This window comes from Meleagris gallopavo, chromosome 2, assembly GCF_905368555.1.
Source record: "Meleagris gallopavo chromosome 2, MGAL_WU_HG_1.1, whole genome shotgun sequence".
Classification (NCBI taxonomy): domain Eukaryota; kingdom Metazoa; phylum Chordata; class Aves; order Galliformes; family Phasianidae; genus Meleagris; species Meleagris gallopavo.
The window spans coordinates 41,096,269-41,117,081 of NC_139405.1; the positions used below are offsets into that span (position 1 = coordinate 41,096,269).

Here is a 20,813-nt window from a genome sequence, read left to right on the forward strand (position 1 = left end):
TAAATACATATAACACTCTGTGAAAGGGGTTAACTCATTTTTAAGCCACAACCCTCCATGCCGATGGTTTAAGGTTTCATCTGAAAGATGCCGAGTCTCGTTTCAGGGTGGGTCCAAAACCTCATTTTTAGGATAACTGATAATTCCTTAGTGTTCGTAATTACTTTCTTGGTTGACGTTTGTTCCAATTTCTGTCTCAGCCACGGTCCCAAGAAGACTTTTCCTTGAGAGTGAGGCTGAGCGTAGCTCCTCTCCTTGGTGGCTCCTTGTGACAGTTTGTTTCCACCCCACCACCTTCCTCTTCTTGCCTGGCCGTTACACTCAAGGCCTCCTTCCAGCATATAATAAGCACAGTCCTGGTTACATTCAAGGCCTAAGATGGCACTAAGATAGATAGCGACCACAACACTGGCCAGTCCCAGACCAGAAGTGTCTCCGAAGCAGCATGAGCAGAGCCAGAAGGGACAGCGTAATCTCCCTGCGTGTACTAAGGCAGCCTGTAAACAGCACAAGCAAGCATTACCTGTACACAGGGTATGATGTGGCAGTTGGCGCGCCAGTTGGATCAGGGAGGTGAGCACCCTGCAGGCTAGAGAGGTGAATTCAGTAGGATTATTGCCAACTAAGTACAGGGTCATCATCCTCTAAGTCCAGAATTCCCATCCTCCCAGAGTACAGACCCCACTCGCGATACCCACCCCATAGAGAGCCAGGGCATCTGAACAAATCAGGAAGGATGCAGAAACGCAGACTGAATTCCATGGCAGACACGTGGCGGCTGTTCAGGCCTCAACACAGAGTGCCTGAGCCTTTCATTTGCATCCTGTGACAGCAGCGAGGAGAGCTGTATGAAGTGCAAGCAGGCAGGCAGCAAGCAAATGATCTGCTCAGCCTGCTTGCGAGGTTACATGATGAAATAAATGGGTTTGAAAGTGTCAAAGGGGGCTAAAAAGAGAGGAGCAGAGGAACCACACTCTGCCCTCATACAGACGGGCTTTGCCACAAGAGAAAACACAAGATCCACGGCAGCCTGTATCCTCTCGCTGCCAAGCTGAAGGCAAGAAGGAAAGGAGTGAATGGAGACATGTCCACACGCAGATCTGCCTGCGCTGTAGTGACCATGCAGCAGTGCCTTTTTGATCCTGAGGGATATGGGACAGACAAAGAAAGCCAACTTCCAGCTCTTCAGGGTGTTAATCAACAAAACCCCCTGAGAATCTGTTCTTAAGGACATGGGAGCGCAGCAGAGTTGGTAAATGTTTAAGGAAGCTGTCCATACAGCACAAGAGCCATCTGTGCTGGAGGAAGTCAGTAAAGGAAGGCAGAGACCAACATGGCTGAACTGGGTCCTGCTGAAAAGAACTTGGTGTACTGGTAGATAACAAGCTGGACATGAGCCGGCAATGTTCACAGAACGTAAAGTGTATAGATTCCATCTGCAACACTCCTGTATCTCTTGCAGAAGAAACTTATCATCTATGCATTCCAGGAACCTCTTGAATCTCTAATCCAGGAGGTTCTGTTTTCCCTCCAACAACAGACCCTCTCCAATTGCTCTCTGTCTTTCTTGTACTGGGGGGTCCAGAGCTGGACACAGTACTTCAGAGGGGGCCTCACAAGAGTAGAGTAGAGAGGGACAATCGCTTCCCCGTCCCTGCTGGCCACCCTTCTTCTGATGGAGCCCAGGGTACCATTTGCTTTACGAGCTGCAAGAGCACACTGCTGGCTCATGTTTTTCATCCATCAAGACACCCAAGTCCTTCTCTGCAGGGCTGCTCTCAAGGACCGCTCCTTCCAGTCTTTATAGATGCATGAGATTCCTCCGGCCCAAGTGCAAAACCTCACTAGGTTCACCCAGGTCCACCTTTCAAGCCTGTTGAGGTCCCTCTGAATGGCATCCCTTCCTTCCACCATGTTAACCGCACCACTCAGCTTGGTGTAATCTGCAAACTTGCTGAGGGTGCACTCGATTCCATCATCAGTGTCATTGATAACGATGTTAAAAAGGACTAGTTCCAAGACAGACCCCTGGGGGATGCCGCTCGTTACCGGCCTCCACCTGGACATAGAACCATTAATCACCACCTTCTGTCTGTGGCCTTTCAACCAGTTTCTTACCCATCGAGTGGTCCACCCATCAAATCCACATCCCTCCAATTTGGAGATAAGGAGTGGGGGGGGACCGTGTTAAAGGCCTTGCTCAAGTCCAGGTAAACGACATCGGTCGCCTTTCCCTTGTCCACCGATGCCGTCACTCCATCATAGAAGGCCACCAGATTGGTCAAGCATGACCTTCCCCTGGTGAAGCCATGCTGGCTGTCTCGGATCACACGCCCATTCCTCATGCGACCAAGCATGTTATCCAGGATGATCTGTTCCATGATCTTCCCAGGCACAGAGGTGAGACTCACCAGCCTGTAGTTCACGGGGTCCTCCTTGCTCCCTTTCTTGTAAATGGGAATGACATGACCCTTCCTCCAGTCATCCGGCACGTCACCTGATAGCCACGACTTTTCAAATATGATGGAGAGTGGCTTGGCAACCTCAGCCAGTTCCTTCAGAACCCTGGGATGCACGCCATCTGGCCCCACAGACTTGTACACATTCAGTCTCTTGAGGCAGTCTCGGACCTGCTCTGCACTTACAGTGGAGGGGCATTTTTACTGCCTCAGTCCCCACCTAGAGGTTTAAACAACAATTGCAAATGTTTGCTCAAGGTAATTACTTTGCTGCACTAGGAGTGCAAATATAGAATTTCCATTCAGGGTTATAATTCTCCCTTCTTTTCAAAGCTTCCCTTAGATATCTGCCACCTTCCTAACTCCGCATCATTCATTCCAGAACTCATAACCTAATGCAGAGGCTGTTTCAATGAACTAAAAGGGGTGTCACAGTCTTGTAGAACCTCCATGTCACATGATTTGCATTCCCCAGAGTAGCTTATCAGGTAGGGTCATGTGAAAGAGGGGATGTTAAGAGATAAGCAAGGAATGGATTTTCAGGATTGGCCCTTGTATGCAAAAGAAGTCTGAGTGAGAAAAGGCAGGTAACTCCTTTTGACATTCTGAGCAGCAGTGGCAGAGATGCTGCTGATCAGCAAAGGATTTCAGTCCTACCAGGTCTTTCAATATGAACCCAGCTGAGATGCACGAGAGAGCCTACGGGTTTTGAAAGTCAAAATGACAAACAGTCTGTACTACATAGAATCACCTCTAGGGCCTCTGCCTGTGGCCATAGCCTTACGGTGTCAGACCATCTTAGCCCAAAACACAAGCATACTTCTGGTGGCAGCATGTGCTTTCTGTTTCAGGCCACGATGCAGTTACAAGGACACCATCTTGGGACTTACAATGCCTGTGCTCCATCTCTGTTCCAGAAGGATATCAGGGACTTGCTGAAAGAATGCAAACATTTTATTTTGTTACATCAAGCAAGGCCCCAGGGCCAGCACAAGTCTAAGAATCACAGCCCAAACACTTAGAGATACAAGCCCATTGTCTGAGGAGTTTCTTTCTTTTCTCATGGCAACTGACCATCTTTGGGGAACTGCTTGCTGCAGTACTGATCCTCTGCTCATTTTCAGGTCTTGCAGTATATATCATATTTAATCTTTGTTGCCAGAATTGTTCCCCCTATGCATTCTTCAAATTTTTGGTCCATTTCTTCATTCTGAACTTCAGAGAAGAGGTCTCTCCAGCTTCCAACAACCCCTGTGTACAACAAGAAGTAACAAGGATTGAAGGTGGCTGCTCCTGAAAGAGGACAGTATATAGGCAGCAGTGGGCAGACTCACAGCACGTGTGAGACTGGATAAGTCTGATTTATGTCTCTGAGATCTAGAAGAGGCAAGATAGCAAAATGTCATGGTTTTGTGGGTTTTTTTTTGCTTTCAGTATTCCACATCATAACATCATGTAGTGCACGGGGAGTTAAAGTGTTAATGCTCCAATTCCAGGTACTGTCCCTATACATCACAGAAGTTATGGGATGTGGCCCTTCCGGGTGAGGAGGTTTCTTATTGCCTTGCAGTGGGTGCTGGAGGGTACCTTCCTAGCCGTTCCAAGCTATTCCGGTTTGACTCAGTCTTGGGAACTCTCTCTTTCACCTATTTTATTTGATTTATTAGTCTCAATTTCAATTAGGTTGTATTATATTGTGTTATCTTGCACTTTGATATCATAGTTAGTAAAATAAGTTTTCCTCCATAGATCGTTGCCGCTGTTTTTTTTCTTCCTTCCTTGAGCCCAGCTCCCATCTCCCTATCCCTTTTCCCTTTCCCTTCCCAGGAGCCTATTGCCCCCCTGTCACAGGCATAGATTGATCTAGTTAACTCTGTGACACAAAGATAAGATAAAAAGAGAGCATTGGTGCCAGACTGCCAGAGAGGTTTTCCAAAGTGTTTTTTCATCCAGTGTTTACACTGAAGAAAGAGGAACCTGCTTTTGTCACAAAGGGAGAGCTCATTTGCAAATGCCTCCCTCTGAAGGAGCAAGTTATTTGGAGCAGTAGGGTTGACTGTTAAGAGGGATGGCAGAGGAAAGGGGCAAAAGCAAGCCCATGCCCACAGCAGTCAGAAATCAGAGACTCTTGAGCAGTGGGGAGCAGCTGGGCTGCCCAAGCTCCAGCCCTAGCCTCACATCTGAGTAAATATCCCCATTATCACCACTGGCCCATTCATTGAGAGAAATCATACTGAAACTATTTCTCAGTTCTCACTGAGAATATAGTATGATGCCCAGGAGGCCAACAGAGCAGTGAACATGAGGTTCAAGAGATCCCTGCCACACTATCACAGCTTCTCCAAAAAAGGATTTTAATGAAGTGACACATACAGTCAGAAAAGTCTAAGAGGCTGCTTGCAGCTCTACTCCAAAGATAGAAATGGTCAGGGGTCTTTTCTCCACACATCACACCAACCTGCTCTTCCTTACTCTCACAATCAGCCTTATCTCACAAATCATAAGTAAAGGCAACACCAACATCTATCCATAAAGAGGAACCACTGGACCCAAGCAGATTTGGTGCATAATTGTTGACTTAACCTACTCCAAAGTTAGCCTCCACCTGCACATCTCACTTGCCTAATGTCTCGCTCTGATTTATAGGAGGGAGATGAGGTTCTTTCAATATTATATACCCGGTGTGAGATTAAGAAACAACGGTTCAAATGTTGGTCCGACCAGTTTATTATAATCCTAATCAGGGAGACGGGGAAGGGAAGGAGGGCGATAGAAAAGAGAGGAAAGAAGCAAGAATTGCGTAAAGCGGGGATAGTCACCACCAGGATCCAGCAGCGATCCCGTTGCACGACATTTCGATGGTCCGAGGTAGAAGCAGCAGGGGGGGAGAGAGAAGCAGTGTGGCCGGCCTTGGGCAGCAAGCAGGTGGCAGAAGGAAGTCGCGGAGCCGATCCAGGAGGAAGCGGCAGGACTCGGGTAGCAGGCCCAGGGGAGTCCGCCAGCACTCAGGAATTCCGTGGTGAGGGATCTGATGGCAGACACCTACCCTCATCGTTTTCGGTTCCTCCTTTTATCCTCCTTTTTCTCCTGCCTATGTGACATCCCTGGGCGCTTGAGCAAGAGTCATGTGCTATCCCCCGAGATGGCCATCATCCTGAGATAAGTCCACACAAAAGACCGCTTCACAGCTATTTAGCTGCAGCTTATCTTCCTCTCCTTGCCCCTGGCCTTGTCCATCAAAGTTCTCCAGACAGAGGATTTCACAACCTTTGCCCAGGACTTGCCTGGACTTGTATAAGTCCATCTGTGTCCCCAGCAAGCTTTGAGACACTGATGTTAGCAGAATAATATCTTACACCTAACTAACTAGCAGTGTTGCCACAGGGAAAGAGAGCAACATGCAAGCGATGGTTGAGAGCCTTCAGTGTGGATAACTGAGTCACTTCAGTACACTACTCACAAGTGACCCAAAATCCTGTCAGTGGCAGAAGCATATTGTACAAGATGCCACAGGAGAGACCTCATCCACATCTGTCCTTCCCAACCAGCGCAGCAAATTTACAGCTAGACTTTAGAAAGTCACAGAAGGTGACTTTAGAAGAGAGATCCTCCATTTGCAAAGACTTACCCTTACGGAAGAGGATGTCCCCAAATTTACCATGGGTTTCCTTGGACTTCTCCTTCATAGCTTGGAAACTGGTCTTCCTGGCAATTCTGGAAAACTCTTCCTCACTCAGGGAGAATCCAAAGAAAGCAGCAATCTTCTTCATTCCCAGTACCGGGTTCTAAATAAAGAAACATTGCAAAGAGGTGAAGTCAAAAGACTTTGTGGCTAGCTTATAAAGCCAGCAGAGAAAGACTTCCTCCCACAGTGTCACCAAGGAATTCTGAATGCATTCACAGAGGGAGAACCCACTCCTGGTGGCTTCAGGTTCAAGGCCTTTTCTTCTCTCCCAAAAGCAACTGATTCAGATGATTCCTTCCACACATGAGCAAACCTTTCATGGGCCTCCTCGGGGGCGTGAATGGCTCAGAAAACTATGCTCTTCTACAAACTCAGACAGGATTGATTCAATAGTTTTTCTTCCCCATAGTCTCTATGCATTTCAGGAAAGTTGCATAGCATGCCCATGAAGTAGAGTTGGCTTAGATGCCACACCTCTTTCAGTTCCTCATAGCTAATCATCATCATCCTCTCGTGGTCGATGTGTCTGTTCCATTCCATTAAGTGGTCAAAGTAGGACCCCCAAGCCACTGCAGATAAAGAAGAGGTATATCTGTGCAGGATATCCACCAAAACAGGCTGACTCAGAGTAGTCAGCCTAGACAGTTATCCAAGCATTACACCAGGATGGGGAAATGTGGACTGGGTAACATTTGTTGAGGTCAATGAAGGATCCTCCAGCTATGGCCACTAGATAGCACTGAACCTCCAGCTTTATTGAAAGAATGGAAAGATCAGGCTCAGTCTTTGTCACAATCTTACCATTCCTAATCAGATATAAAAGAAATTCAAATTCTCTAGTATACCCCTTTTCAGCCATAACATGAACCTATCCTCTTGTCCTGAGACTGTTTTGGGAAAGTATGTTGGAATAGGATTCCCAAGCCCAGGGATCTATGCATGCCCCTCAGGTGGAGAGGAATTCCAGAGGATGCAAGGCAAAGTACATTTCCCATTCATGAAAGCTGTGAAGTACTCATCCCAGGAAGCAAAGGAGGGCAGCACTGGCATGTTGTTGTAAAAGTGGTAATAGGAGACAGCCGTGTCTTTGGGATTCCGAACTAGTAGAAGGATCTGCAGAAGGAAAACACATGATTTGGTTGTGATTTGGTGACTGGCCAAAACATATTCTCAGCACATCACATGTTCACAACCACGCACCACGCATTGATAGGACAGTCTAACTCCTCTTGTTTAATAAGAAATAAGAGCCTTTGCAGACAACCTGTGTGCTTAAAGATAAAAAGAAATAGCTTTTTAGTTATACCCTTTGGACTCGGCTTTGAACTAGCTCAGATCCAAAGAAATGAGCTCAAGGTCTCCACACCAGGACACACACAAGCTGTGGGTGAACCCATGCTTTTCTCTGCAGCAGTTCTCATCAAAGATCATCTGATCATCTTAGCCTGAGCCCGTCCCTGGCTTTCCACAGGTACCCATATCTTAGAGGCAAGTTAAAGTAGGTGGGATAAGTACTTGCTGATATAGATTTGGAAGTTTGTTTCTGAGATCTTAGGAGCAGTAACATACATCTGCAGACCCACTGGCAGAAAACCAGCAGTTACTCGTTTTGGAGAGCATTTTTATTCATACCCTGAATGCATAGCACTCTCCCTCTTCACTGTTGGAAACGCATGTATGCACCGACCAGCCTGGGTGAAAATGCAAAAACTCCATCTCATCCAGGCAGATGAAAACTAACTTGAGGTGGAAATATTTTTGCAGTGTGGTGCAAAGAAAAGACTCACCTTAGCCTTCCCTTGGAGAACAGATGGGGGCAGGAGATGAGGTGACAGATGGGTTAGTATGATTCTTCGGGAAGGCAGCTTCTTCATCCTCTTTAAAGCAAGTGGGAGAAATGGGACAGAATAGAAGTAACTTACTCAGAAATCATGGGTAATAAGTAAAGGGGAAACCAGAGAAGGATGTTTTCCCTTAGGAAATCCCAGGGATATGCTGATGGTGTTGGCTTCTACTATCCTCTGTCACAGAGCAGCATTTCACATGAGACAGGCCTGAGAAAGATCTTATGGATTAAACCTACTGGTTCCAGGACTGAACCCCCTTGAGTGTCCTCACAACTTGCTGGTCCTCTGAAGCATTTGCACTGGGACACTAGGGGCAATAGGACATGCTGGCCATGCTGACCTTTACACTTGTTACTGCTCTAAAACTGTCTATTGCTTCTGAGATGAGGCTATTGTTTTTCAACTGTTACTACCTGTAGAAAAAGTATTGCCAATATTCTTTCAGTAACTACGCACCTCAAATACTCCAGGATCTCCAAACTCTAGACGTGGAAACATCTGTAGCTCCTTTTCAGCATTTATTCTCTCTTTCATTTCTTCTTCAGTATATTTAGCATCTGTTGATTCTATCTCTCTCACCATTTGTTCAAGCCAGTTGGTTCCTGAAACAATAAATACTCCAATAGCAAATCCAGTTTGGGCTGCACATCTGCATTTTTTCCTGTCAACTGGATGGCAGAATATCCTGGTTCACATTTATGAAGCAGTGCACCTTACCATTTCAACATACTGGCAGTAATAATCAGGACATGCCGAGATGCAAGAGGAGCAGAACTGTCAGCCAAATGTGTAATGCTACCTTGCTCACTTCAAAAACCCATCCCATCCCTCAGAGGTAACAGAAGCAAACCTGTATTGCTATTTACAGCTCTAACACTCTTTTGTCATCTCAGAATACTGCTAAGGGAAATAACAGCAGTGTTGCTCCCAGCATAGGCCTGTTCTCCTACAGCATTGCCTTTGGGAGTACCCTATTCCCTCCTCCTGACTAGCTTCAATTTTCAGTTTCTTCAAGGCCAACAAATTTTGGCCTCATTCCCAGTCTCCAGGAAGGTAGGAGAAGGATTAATTGACTAAATCAAAAGACCATCAAGGTATGTCATTATCTTTGCACTAGGCTCAGCTGTCTTGACTTCTGCAATCTGGCACAGATGGCATATGAAGCATGCACTGGGTTTGAAGATCCAAGTCTCAGTTTTCATTTTACATCTTCTCGAATGCATAGCTGGACATTTTTGCTTGTACGCAGCTCTACAAACTCCACACAAAAGAGAATGTTATAAACATCATCAATTCCTCTTTCTGCATTTGACCTGTTCAGATATCTCTGTGAAATGATTAAGGACAAACAGAAAGGAAACCAAAATGCCTGTTTGGAAGGGAGAGGAAAAAAATCCTAGTAGCATTTATGCCTTTCCATCCAGTTAGATGTATGGGAATCACTTGTATTCTGTAATGCGGTAAGTCCATGGAACGTACAGTTCTTCTACCTTCATTTCTAGAAAACAGTTCCTGTATTGCCTTTGTAGCAAGTAGGATAATAACATACTGCCCTGCATTAGCAAGACTGTCAAGCAAGATTGCATTATCAAGTTAGAAAATGAAGAAATGCGATTATTCTGCATTAATCCAACACTGGTAATTTCACACTGTGCAGTCATACACTGAAGTACAAGAGATTTTAAATATCTGGGGAGGAGCCTGCTTAAAGCTGCTGAAATCATCGGGACCTGAAGTGAATGAAACACATCTTACTACAGTCTTCCTCTATCAGAGGTAATAGTGAACACGAAGCTAACTCTTCTGAGAATAGACTAAGGCAATAGGAAAATGTTAGAATCACAAGGGGATGTCTGACTGCATAAAAGTTACATAAAACAAAGCACTATAGTGGGAGAACACCACAGTAGTTTTCTGAAGAGGAGGTAAATCTCCACCCTCAATGTTTTAAAATTTCTGGATAAAATCTTTAGTACCCACACCTGAATTTGGAGGCGAGGTCTTTCCACAGCTTTGCACGTGAGATTAGATTAGATGACCTCCACAGATGCTGTACAACTTAATCTCATGATCATATGGAAACTGATGCCAACGTAAGTTTTTCTCAGGTATTACTGCTGTGTTAAATGATGGTGCACACTCCAGGATTACAGCATAGTGCATTTGACTATTAATCAAGCAAGCAACACTCACCTGTTTTAGGATAGCCTGCTAGAATCACATCACTGCTCCTGGTTTCAAAGGATTTCAGAGCTTCCAAAGTTTCTGGACTGCTAAATGCAGCAGGATACAGAATACCATCATAGGAAAACAGCAGATCTTCTGGGGAAGTCTTTTCATTCTCTGAAAAACAATTTTCTACAATTTCAATGACTCTTTCCCTATTTCTGCTCATGCTTATAACCCCATGAAACTTTTCTCAAGCAGAGATACAAACTGTCTTTTCACAGTGCAGGAGAACTTTATACAGTGTGTTAGGAAACTGGAAAGGGCATTCACTCAGAAATGAAGTTACACATCACTCATTAACTCAGTTTTAACTATTATCTCCTTTCAAAATAACAGGACAGGAGACAAATAGTACTGACATGGAGTCTCTGCCATGCCAGAAAATACCAAGAGTAGTCTGTTCTCTACAAAGCATTACTACTAGGGAAGCAAAAGCAATATTGGTAGCATTCAAAACATTGAATGAAATAAGGGAAAGACCTACAACGGTCTTATAAAATACTGCTTAAAATATTTTTAACAGCTGAACTATGCAATGTAATTTCTGAACAGAATGACCAGCATATAGTGGTTATGTAGATAGTAGATCTTAATCTGATTTGCTACTGACTGCACTAATGAACGCAACTTTCTTCCAGGTGCTGGCTCTATCTTCAGTCAGTCATTGTAACATCATTGCTTTATGTGATATATTCAGAGCTAAAGACAAGTACCACCTAAATCATACTTCTCCTGATTAAATAATCACATCTGAGACCTTTTACTTCACCATTACTTACAGGAGGATTGCTTTCGTGTGAAACTCAAATACTTATGTTCTACAATTACATTAGTCAAATTCATCTGTATGTCATCAATTCTATTTCTTTCTACACCTGTCCATAGTTTAGTCTTTGGGTGAAATTGTTCTTACATGGGGAGAAGTTATTTGAATCCTGGTTGATGCCTCTTCAGAATAGAAAGAGTAATAACATGGAGAAATATCTCCACAAGTTCTTATGAATTCTTTCTCTGCTACTTTCAGTTCTCTGTTCTGGTCTCCAGATTTAGAAGTTAAATGACTTAAAATCATATGTTGTATACGTACTAGTTTCTCCACCAGAATGTTAAAAATAATGTTGAATATAATCAGGAATTTTCAATAAAAGATATTGCTTTGTCTTCCCAACTTTGCAGTGATCCAGTACACACAGCTGGACCTTGAACACACTGTTGCAACTAACGTAATGACAGCCATGTAAACAAGTGGATATAACTGCAAATATTGCTGCTGATGCCCTGGTTCTGGATGCTTATCACTGCTTCTGGGAACTCAAAACTACTTTCAGTACTTTAATTCTTCAAGCCTTTTGCAAATTAAAATCTGTGATGGACGCAGTGAACTTCTGCACTTGATGTAAGTCTTACTCAGGCTTACGAACTCATTAGGCCTTGATGTAGTCGTTCCTTGAATGGGACAACTCCTTAATAGTAAAGCACCAGGTGGGTGCACAACCGTGACTGCAATCCAAAGGGGGCACAGCACTAGAGCAGGTGATCACTGAAGTCTCTCAGGAGAGATAACAAAACCATGTCCTTCAGCACAACATCTAAACGTTCCTTGAACACCTCCAGGGAAAGTGACTCCACCAACACCCTAGGCAGCCCATTCCAGCGCCTGACCTCTCTTTCAGAGAAGTAGTATTTTCTAATGTCCAGCCTGAATCTCCCCTGGAGCAACTTGAGACCATTCCCTCTAGTCCTATCACCGGTTACACAAGAGGAGAGGCTGACCCCCAGCTCACTACAACTCCCTTCAGGTAGTTATGGAGAGTGATAAGGTATCCCCCGAGCCTCCTCTTCTCCAGACTGAGCAACCCCAGCTCCCTCAGCCACTCCTCAAAAGGCCTCTCCAGGGGTCATTGTTCTTCTCTGGACACACTCCAGGGCCTCCATGTCTTTCTTGCAGTGAGGGGCTCAAAACTGAGCACAGTACTCGAGATGTGGCCTCACCAGTGCTGAGTACAGGGGGACAACTACTTCCCTGCTCCTGCTGCCAAAACTATTTCCAATACAAGCCAGGATGCCTTCTTGGTCACCTGGACACTCTGCTGGATCATATTCAGCCGAGTTTCAATCAATACTCCCAGGTCCATTTCCGCTACACAGTCATCCAGCCACTCTGCCCCAAGCCTGTATCACTGCCTGGTATTCTTGTGGCCAAAGTGTATGACCCGGCACTTGGTCTTGTTGAACTTCACCCCTTTTGTTCCAGCCCAGCAATCCTGCCTGTCCAGATCCCTCCGTAGGGTCTTGCTACCCCCGTGCAGATTGACACTTCCAGTCAACTTGGTGTCATCTGCAAACTTACTGAGGGTACAGTCAATGCCCTCATCCAGGTCATCAATAAAGATATTGAAGAGTTCAGGCCCCAGCACCGATCCCTACAGAAAACCACTCATGACTGGTTGCCAGCTGAATTTAACTCCATTCACCACCACTCTCTGAGCCTGGCCTTCCAGACAGCTCCTTACCCAGCAAAGAGTGTACCTTTCCAAGCCATGGGCTGCCAGCTTCCCCAGGAGACTGTGTTGAAGGAGTTTTGCTACAATTTATAGGGAGGAGAGGAGTTCAAGCTGGGCTTTTGCCTTTCTAATTTTGTCCCTGCACATTCTAACAATGTCTTTGTACTCTCTCCAAGTTGCCTGTCATTTCTTCCACAGGAGGTAGATTCTCTTTTTCTCCTGGAGCCTCAGGAAAAGCTCCCTGTTTATCCACACCTGTCTTCTTTCGCAGCTCAGCTACTGAAACAAGCCTGTCAAGTTTATCTGAATATAGTTATTTACCATCATATTCAGCAAATGAATGTAGCCAAAGCAAGATCTCAAATTTATTTTAAAAAGCCACTATTCACTATTGTCACTGTAAAAGTTCCTGCAATGTGACTTTTAAAATGATTCCAAGATGCTTTGATTGTTTCATCTAGCTTTATATTGTATATCATTCAGATGATCAAAGAACACAGTGGAAAGCTATTGGTCTAACCACATTTCATTACTCTTCAGGCTTTGCAGTACACTTCATACTTTAACTTTGCTCCTAGCTTCGTTCGTGCTATACGTTCTTCAAATACTTTGTCCATTTTCTCATTCTGCTCTTCATTGAAAAGATTCTTCCAGTCACTTACACCACCTTGAAAGAAGCAAATAAACTCTTGAAAAACAAGAAATCATATTTCTCAGTTATATACATAAAGTGTAACACTTTATAATATATGGGCAAAAAATAAACCAGTGATGAATGGCTTAGGTTCTTGAGAGCATCATGTTTCTTCCTCTGGACCTCCAGAAGCTTCCTACCTTTGCGAAAGAGCATGCTGCCCAGAGCCCCATGGGTCTTCAGAGAGTTCTCCTTCATGGACTGGAAACTGCTTCTCTCTACCACACTCCGAAGCTCTTCCCCAGTCAGGGAAATCCCGAGGAAAGAGGCAATGTTTTTCACTCCCAGGGCTCGATTCTGAAAAGAGGAATGTAAGATACCATGTGACATTCAAACAAATAACACTGCTTTCTTACCAAAGTTCTTTCAAGGCCCAGCATCTCTCAGTTGGCTGCATATTTAGAGTTTTCAGAGTTCAGCAGAACTGGAGTGCTATGTATTGTTCCTCTTTGTTATTGTTCTAAAGAAAACATCATCTGTCTTCCTGCATATCACAGAAAATTGCATATGATTTACAGTTGAGCCAAATCTACACTGATGAATATACAAAAGCTCCAAAAAAGAATTACTGGGGATTTTGATTTAAAATCACTTGGGGGAGAGAAAGCAAGAATCATGTTTACACACACACACACGCATGCACGCACACATACACAAAAGCTTACAAACTGGAAATCCACCTTGCTGTCCTCTAAAACAAGAATCTGACTCATACATATCTCATGCAGTTTTTATACACTATGTGTGTATGATGGTTTATTGGCTTAGAAACAATTACTCTTTGAAGTGTAAAATATGGAAGTGTAAAATACGGTGAATGGAGATAAACCTAGCTGGTAACCAGTCACAAGTGCTGTTCCCCAGGGATCAGTATTGAGGCCCATCCTGTTTAATATCTTTATTGATGATGTGGATAAGGGAATTGAGTGCACCCTCAGTAAGTTTACAGACGACACCAAGTTGGGAGGAAGTGACCATCTGCCTTGGAGTACAAAAGGACCTACAAAAGGATCTGGACAGACTAGATCAATGGGATGAGGCCAACGGGATGACATTCAACAAGACTGAGTACCAAGAGCCGCACTTTAGCCACAACAATCCCTAGCAATGCTGCAGGCTTGAAGCGGAGTGGCTGGAAAGCTGTGTGATGGGAGTGGAGTGAGAGTGTTGGCTGATGCTCTGCTAATTGTGAGCCAGCAGTGTGCCTAGACAGCCAAGAAGGCCAATGGCATCCTGGATGTATCAGAAACAGTGTTGCCAGCAGGAGGAAGGAGGTGATTGTCCCCCTGTACTCAGCTCTGATGAGGCCGCACCTTGAGTACTGTGTTCATTTCTTGGCTCCCTACTGTAAGAAAGACATGGAGGCCCTGGAGTGTGTTCAAAGAAGGGCAGCAAAGCTGTGAGCACAGGCCTTATGAGGAGTGCCTGAGGTAACTGGGATTGTTCATTCTGGGGAAGAGGAGGTTCAAGGGAGACCTTATTACTCTCTATAACTGCCTGAAGGGAGGTTGTAGTAAGGTGCAAGTTGTTTTTTTCTCCCACGTAAGTAGTGATAGGGCTAGAGGGAATGGCTTCAAGTTGAGACAGGGGATGTTCATTTTGGACGTTAGGAAAAATTTCTCCTCCGAAAGAGTGGTCAGATGTTGGAACAGGCTGCCCAGGGAGGTGGTGGAGTCACCTTCCCTGGAGGTGTTCAAGAAACATTCAGATATTGTAATATGGGACATGATTTAGTGGGAAAATATTGGTGGTAGGTGAATGGTTGGACTTAATGATCTCGGAGGCCTTTTCCAACTTTAATGATTCTATGATTCTATATTTCTTACCATTGGTAACCTTACCTCTTTTAGTTCTTCATATGTTATTGTCATAACATTTTCGTCAGCAGCATATTTGTTCCATTCAGAAAGGTAATTGAAGTAGGATCCCCAGGGCACTAAATAAAACAAAATAATCCTAAGATGAAGAATAAATGAACATAAGAAAAGCTCCTTATTATATTAATCAATTTTTACTCCGTAAGTTGATCTCTAAGCTACGGCCACTAGTAATCATGGCTCTGCCAGAGTTTAACCATTCTGAAGGATTTATAGATCTTTGCAACTCACACAGTCTAGAGCCAGCAGGGTAAGTTCTCTTACCAGCTCAATGTGGCGCTAAAGGAGCTGTCACCTTCCCTAAAGGATCTGCCTGCTACCTCCACTTGTGCTGCAAAAAATATGGGGTCCAATCCCTTTTTCACCTGTATTGCAGGACTTCTTTTTAGGCCAGATCAGCTCCCTAGATGGTCCACAACTTCACAAACAGTTTTACTGGAACAAGCTGAAGGCAACAGTGGGGCAGAAGCACATTGTTGGGATCAAAGTCTGGCTATGGCCAGTATCCACAACAATAAGAACAAAGAAGCCAAGGAGAAATCCACAGAAGCTCAGCTTAGCTGGCTCTGTGTGAATGCATCTCAGTGAGATTATGCAATTTGGACGACAATATGTTGAAACTAGTCAGTATTTCAAGTCAAATGTGAGTCTGCTAAAGTGCTATCAATACTCAAAACAGCATGGAAACTTAATCCTAAAACCTTAATTATAAAGCCTTGTTTAACCCTGCCAGCAGAACCTGGCCATGTGATACAGCAACCTGGAGAATTTATGTAATTATAAACTAACGAGATTTGTTTTCTGTTGTTTTGTTGCTGTTTTTTTTTTAATGCATTTAGTCATAGCCCAAAACATTTCTCCAGTCCAATTTGATATGTAGATATTCAAATGTCTGTCTGGGCACAAGATGATATACAGTAGAGGGGAAGGGTGAAGAGGATCCAAGAGGAAGATAAGGAGGAACTTCTTCCAGTGAAAATATCACTTTGTGCAAACTATAGCTGTTTATGGAAGAACAGTTCTGATGAATGTCAAACTTCAGCCAATAAGACAGATACTGTAAAATTTACTTCAGCTTTAATTTTCTCTCTTTAATTCCTGGGGTTTTTGTTTATTTGTTTGTTTGTTTGTTCATTTGTTTGTTTTTGTTTTGTTTTGTTTTTGCTGTAAACCAAAAATCCTAGTGAACCTGATTTTACAAGATGCAAAGTTTTTAGACAAAGTCAAGGAATAGGATAAGTAACATAGAAGAATATACTGTACTTTTCTCTGTCATGAAAGCTACGAAGAAATCGTCCCAGGTCTCATAGGAAGGTAAAGCCGACCAGGCATTGGAAAAATGGAAAAACGATGTAGCTACATCTTTCGGATTGCGAATCAGTAGCAATATCTAAAAAATTGAAATATTTTATTTCTACTAAATATTAGTAAAAATACTAAAAAAAAAAACAATAAACCATAGCATTACAAAAAACTTCATAATCAGCACTTTATGAAGTTGATTTCATATAGTTATTAAAGTATATTTTCCAGATTAATCAAATTAATCATGCAGAATACAAATAGTATTAATCATTTAGATGAATACACACAAATACAAATTCTTTCCAAAACTTTTGACAACATTGTAGAAAGCCACTCATAGGAAATTTTGTAAACATAGTGTTTTACTGCTGGAAGGTTTGTTTTCCCCCACATTTGCCTTGCTGAGACTGACACAAAGATATCAATAAGGATGAACTGAGATTTATTGAGATGAACAGAAGCTATTAGCCATGCAAAAACAGACAGCATACTACCTACGTATAAAAATAATTTTTAAATTTGGCAGAAATGTACTAAATTGGCTTTCAAAGACATCTGATTGTGTGTTTCCTTACATGACATTCAAATCAGCACTTACCTTGGCTTTATTTTTGAAGATAGACTTTGGAAGGTTGCCAGGAGCAAGATGAGTTAATATAACTCTTCGAGAAGTTAACTTCTTCATTCGCTACATTAACAATTGAAAGGAGGAAAATAGACAGTGCCATTATTATAAGTATTCTTCTCCATTGGCCTGTGATAAAATATTACTTTGCCAAATTTTTAATGGTTTTTGGCAGATCAATTATGCTTTATGATTGCTATCCTGGGATCTTAGTGGACTTCTCTCAGCAATAACCTTCAAAAGACCACAAGGATGAATATTTGGAAAGAAGATTATCCATTGCTCATTCTCTTTAGGAATTTAATATGTTCTGTTAGACAAAGTATAAAACCTAAATACAATATGCAAAATCTAGCTGGAGATGTGATAAAGCCGAAGGATCCAAAGAGAGAAGATGTAATAAACAAGAGCTAGTAGAAGAGACAAAAGTCATTATTTCAATATATAACTTTTCATGAAACTCTTCTTAAGTACAGCAAATGCTACACTGAATTTTTGAAGTGTCCATATTTCTAATGAGTTTGTGCTCCTCTCAAGCCCCCTGGAGCGATCATTTATCCTTCAGCATTTGGTAATACAGATGAGATTCAGTCTGGCAAGATGCATCCTACATAGAAATGGGATAGTTTCCGTCAAAGATTGGTGTATTTCTCAAACCATATATTCAGATATGCAGTGTTTGAAGAATCACCTTCTTGCATCTTTAGTAATTATTCTGTGCCCACCTCATATTTCTCAGTATCTCCAATTTCAAGATACGGAAATTCTTCTAGCTCTTCGTGATTAACACTTTTTTCTTCATCAAGTCTTTTTTTTTCAAATGTGGCCACCAGATCGCTTAAGATCTGACCTACCCAGTTTGTACCTGAAAGGGGAGAAAATACAGAATTGCATGTAAAACATTGAAAAAAAGTATAAATGAATTTGCAAGGACAGCCAAGAGGTATCTGGTACTATCTCATGAATTGTCTGGTCTTCTTTAATGTGTCAGCTGACTATCTGGACAATCAGCCTTCAGGGCCCTACTTTTGCTGTTACGTAACAATACATATCCTTCTCCAACTTAAATGGCTAAGTACATCATGAATTATATATGGTAAGTTAAGTAAGAAAGGAGAAGAACTATTGATTCAAGTAACAAATATAAGAGCAGATAGGGTGTAAACCTGTACCTCAAAACCCAGTGCATCATGTATGTTTTCTGATGTGCTGTACAGTTTTATCCTGAGTGGAAAGACGGGTCACAGAACTTCAGCAGTTCAGCACATGTGCAGTATCATATCTGAAACTGTGCTCTGTATGCTCATTTTCTTTACCAATACACAGTGTTTTATCCAGAAAACCTCTAAATTATTTCATATATATTTATTGTATTCTTATTAATAACATAAAGTAGAGCTTGTAGAGAACTTGTATAATTAGCTTACCATTTCCTGACTTGTGGACACTGGTTCCTACATCTTTATCATTACAGTCCTAATAAGTGCTTTTTGATGTATATCATTTCTTCAAAAAGAAAATAGGCTTTAAAAAAACACAAAATCTTTACAAACCTGTAAACTGTGACTATCTTCTGTAAAATACAGTGAATCCTATTGTTGAAGGGTAAAAATAGCTATATTAAAATGGATGTGTGACACATCCAAGAGCCTGTGTAGGGTACTTTCAGGCAGAAGCAGCAACCCCATCAAAGATCTCTTGATCTCCCAATTAAGATTAGTGTGATCAATTCAAGTGTTTACAAAAATATATTTTTTATAACTATAGATTTCAGAAAATGTTGACATGTATACGAAAATTAAAAAAAATAAAATATATGTACCACTGCATGTGAAGGCATCAATAAGTCCATTGTATGAAGAAATACAAACAAACAAATATATTACCAAAGATATTACGTAACTGCAAGAGCAGACCCTGCAATATCAAGAAATCTAGTTATCTCAAGTTTGAGAATTGCATTTTGATTCTTTCTAATTTGTGCATTCACATTTATAACTATAAAAAATTAAAGATAACAAAAATGTATCAGACTATAGCTAAGAAAATCAGATTTCTCAGTCACTTGCAAAACTTCCTATAAAATGTTCTCATCATTAGCTCTGTTGTATATGTTTGAGGGAAAAAATTAGTTCTGGAAATTCTTCCAAAAACTGTAAATACAATCTACTTATTTGTCATTACACGAATTAATTTATGAAGAAAGCAAGCAGTATTCACCAGATTTAGGATATCCTGCCAAAATGACATCATCACTTCTGGCTTCGAAGGACTCCATGGCTCTGAACACTTCAAGACTGCAAAGAGCAACAGGATAGAGAATCCCCTTGTAAGAAAAAAGTAGTTCATCACGATCCATTGTATTACCAACAACTATTGCCTTATCTATCACATCAATAAATTTCTTCCTAGATTTTTCCATTCTTCTCTCTCTCACACACAATCTCTGTCACAATGTGAAACACTACACAGACAGAGAGACACTGGTTGCCACATTACAGGGCTTTTTCTTCTCTTTTTATTTTCTTTGTGGAGGGGGGCGGAGGGAGGTGGGACACTGTAAGCAATAATTTACTACTCTTTCTGAAATTGTAAAAAAAAATACATAACTCCAGAAAAAAGACCTTAAGTCATTTGAACATCTCAGTATCAACAGAAATTGGATATAATTGAATAAGAAAAACAGGAAAATGCATTTGCATCTTAGGTTAAAGCATTCATCTTACTTGAAAATATCATATGCCAAAAATATGCAAGTAATTACAGCACAGAGTTGATAGACAAAGTACATCAAAGTTCAAGAAGGACATGAATTGCAGACTGCACTGTTCTGATCTTTTCAGTATTCACTCTGGGATGTTTTCTTACATAATTTTTTTTTCTTCTTTTTTTTCACAGAAATTGGATTAAATGTATTAGGATTGGGAGACAAAATGTTAATTATATTAGTGAATGCATTAGCAGCTAGTCTTACTTTTTTTTTTTTCTTTATTTTCCCTTGTCATGAAACTATCATGTACTACTACTAAGGAAATGTGTTTAATTGGGATATTTACTTGCTGGCTAAAGAAGGGTTGGGAGAATAGGCACTTCCTAAGGAAGGAAAAAAAAGATATATAAATGGATTCATCCACTCAAGCAATAGCATTGCTGGACTAGGATTTCCATAAAAGAAACACAGATCAGTTACTTCCTGAAGAATTATCTAGAGAAATTTTGAGACAGAAAATCTGTTGGATCTCCAATGTATTTTTCCCAGAGAAAGAAATTAGGCCAGCCTTTCCATGAAGACATGCATTATCCTTAGTGTTACTGAAGACAGTGTTACTGAAGAAAAACTAATTAGAAGAAATAAGTCATGTGGAGGGATTTTGAGAAGAATTGAATTTCTTGGCATAAAAAATTAATCAGGCTTAATATTTAGTAATGTGAGCTTTTGATATAACCACCAACCATGACACCATAAATGAGAGAGAAGAGTGAACTTTGCACTGTATGTTGCATAAGAAAGACCCTCTGATCCTGCCAAATGCTGAATCAGGAGACTGATGGAAAACATCAGTTGGTTTAAAATTTCAAAGAAGCAGC

General features: G+C 41.9%; 2 protein-coding genes across 4 annotated transcripts; both read right to left on the reverse strand.

Annotated features, from left to right (window-relative positions):
- Positions 1-3,391: 3,391 nt before the first annotated feature.
- Positions 3,392-10,460, reverse strand: LOC100545469 (sulfotransferase 6B1-like). Of its 3 annotated transcripts, XM_003204059.5 has the most exons (7): positions 10,185-10,458; positions 8,448-8,593; positions 7,932-8,021; positions 7,131-7,257; positions 6,619-6,713; positions 6,088-6,244; positions 3,392-3,710 (listed from the first exon to the last, which is right to left on the reverse strand). In XM_003204059.5, exons 1-7 carry the CDS (start codon positions 10,384-10,386, stop codon positions 3,580-3,582), a joined length of 948 nt encoding a protein of 315 aa, XP_003204107.1. In that variant the 5' UTR covers positions 10,387-10,458; the 3' UTR covers positions 3,392-3,579. The 3 variants fall into 3 exon arrangements, 1 of the variants encoding a protein (XP_003204107.1); XR_014882155.1 differs by lacking the exon at positions 3,392-3,710 and having other exon boundaries at positions 6,149-6,244; positions 6,458-6,713; positions 10,185-10,460; XR_014882154.1 differs by lacking the exon at positions 3,392-3,710 and having other exon boundaries at positions 6,149-6,244; positions 6,376-6,713; positions 10,185-10,460.
- Positions 10,461-13,080: 2,620 nt separating this feature from the next.
- LOC100545313 (sulfotransferase 6B1-like) lies at positions 13,081-19,703 on the reverse strand. The gene is made up of 7 exons (XM_003204058.5): positions 19,446-19,703; positions 17,951-18,090; positions 17,199-17,288; positions 16,559-16,685; positions 15,260-15,354; positions 13,559-13,715; positions 13,081-13,391 (listed from the first exon to the last, which is right to left on the reverse strand). Exons 1-7 carry the CDS (start codon positions 19,645-19,647, stop codon positions 13,261-13,263), a joined length of 942 nt encoding a protein of 313 aa, XP_003204106.1. The 5' UTR covers positions 19,648-19,703; the 3' UTR covers positions 13,081-13,260.
- Positions 19,704-20,813: the final 1,110 nt, after the last annotated feature.

What these genes read in the sequence shown, in the direction of transcription:
- LOC100545469 (XM_003204059.5), bottom strand. Translation starts at nt 10,386, where the DNA reads ATGAGCAGAAATAGGGAAAGAGTCATTGAAATTGTAGAAAATTGTTTT. An exon ending in AGCAGGCTATCCTAAAACAG is followed by an intron (nt 8,594 to 10,184) that starts GTGAGTGTTGCT and finishes TTATTGTTTCAG; the next exon opens with GAACCAACTGGCTTGAACAA. An exon ending in GGACATCCTCTTCCGTAAGG is followed by an intron (nt 3,711 to 6,087) that starts GTAAGTCTTTGC and finishes TGTTGTACACAG; the next exon opens with GGGTTGTTGGAAGCTGGAGA.
- LOC100545313 (XM_003204058.5), bottom strand. Translation starts at nt 19,647, where the DNA reads ATGGAAAAATCTAGGAAGAAATTTATTGATGTGATAGATAAGGCAATA. An exon ending in TCTTCAAAAATAAAGCCAAG is followed by an intron (nt 16,686 to 17,198) that starts GTAAGTGCTGAT and finishes TCAATTTTTTAG; the next exon opens with ATATTGCTACTGATTCGCAA. An exon ending in AGCTTTCATGACAGAGAAAA is followed by an intron (nt 15,355 to 16,558) that starts GTACAGTATATT and finishes TGTTTTATTTAG; the next exon opens with TGCCCTGGGGATCCTACTTC.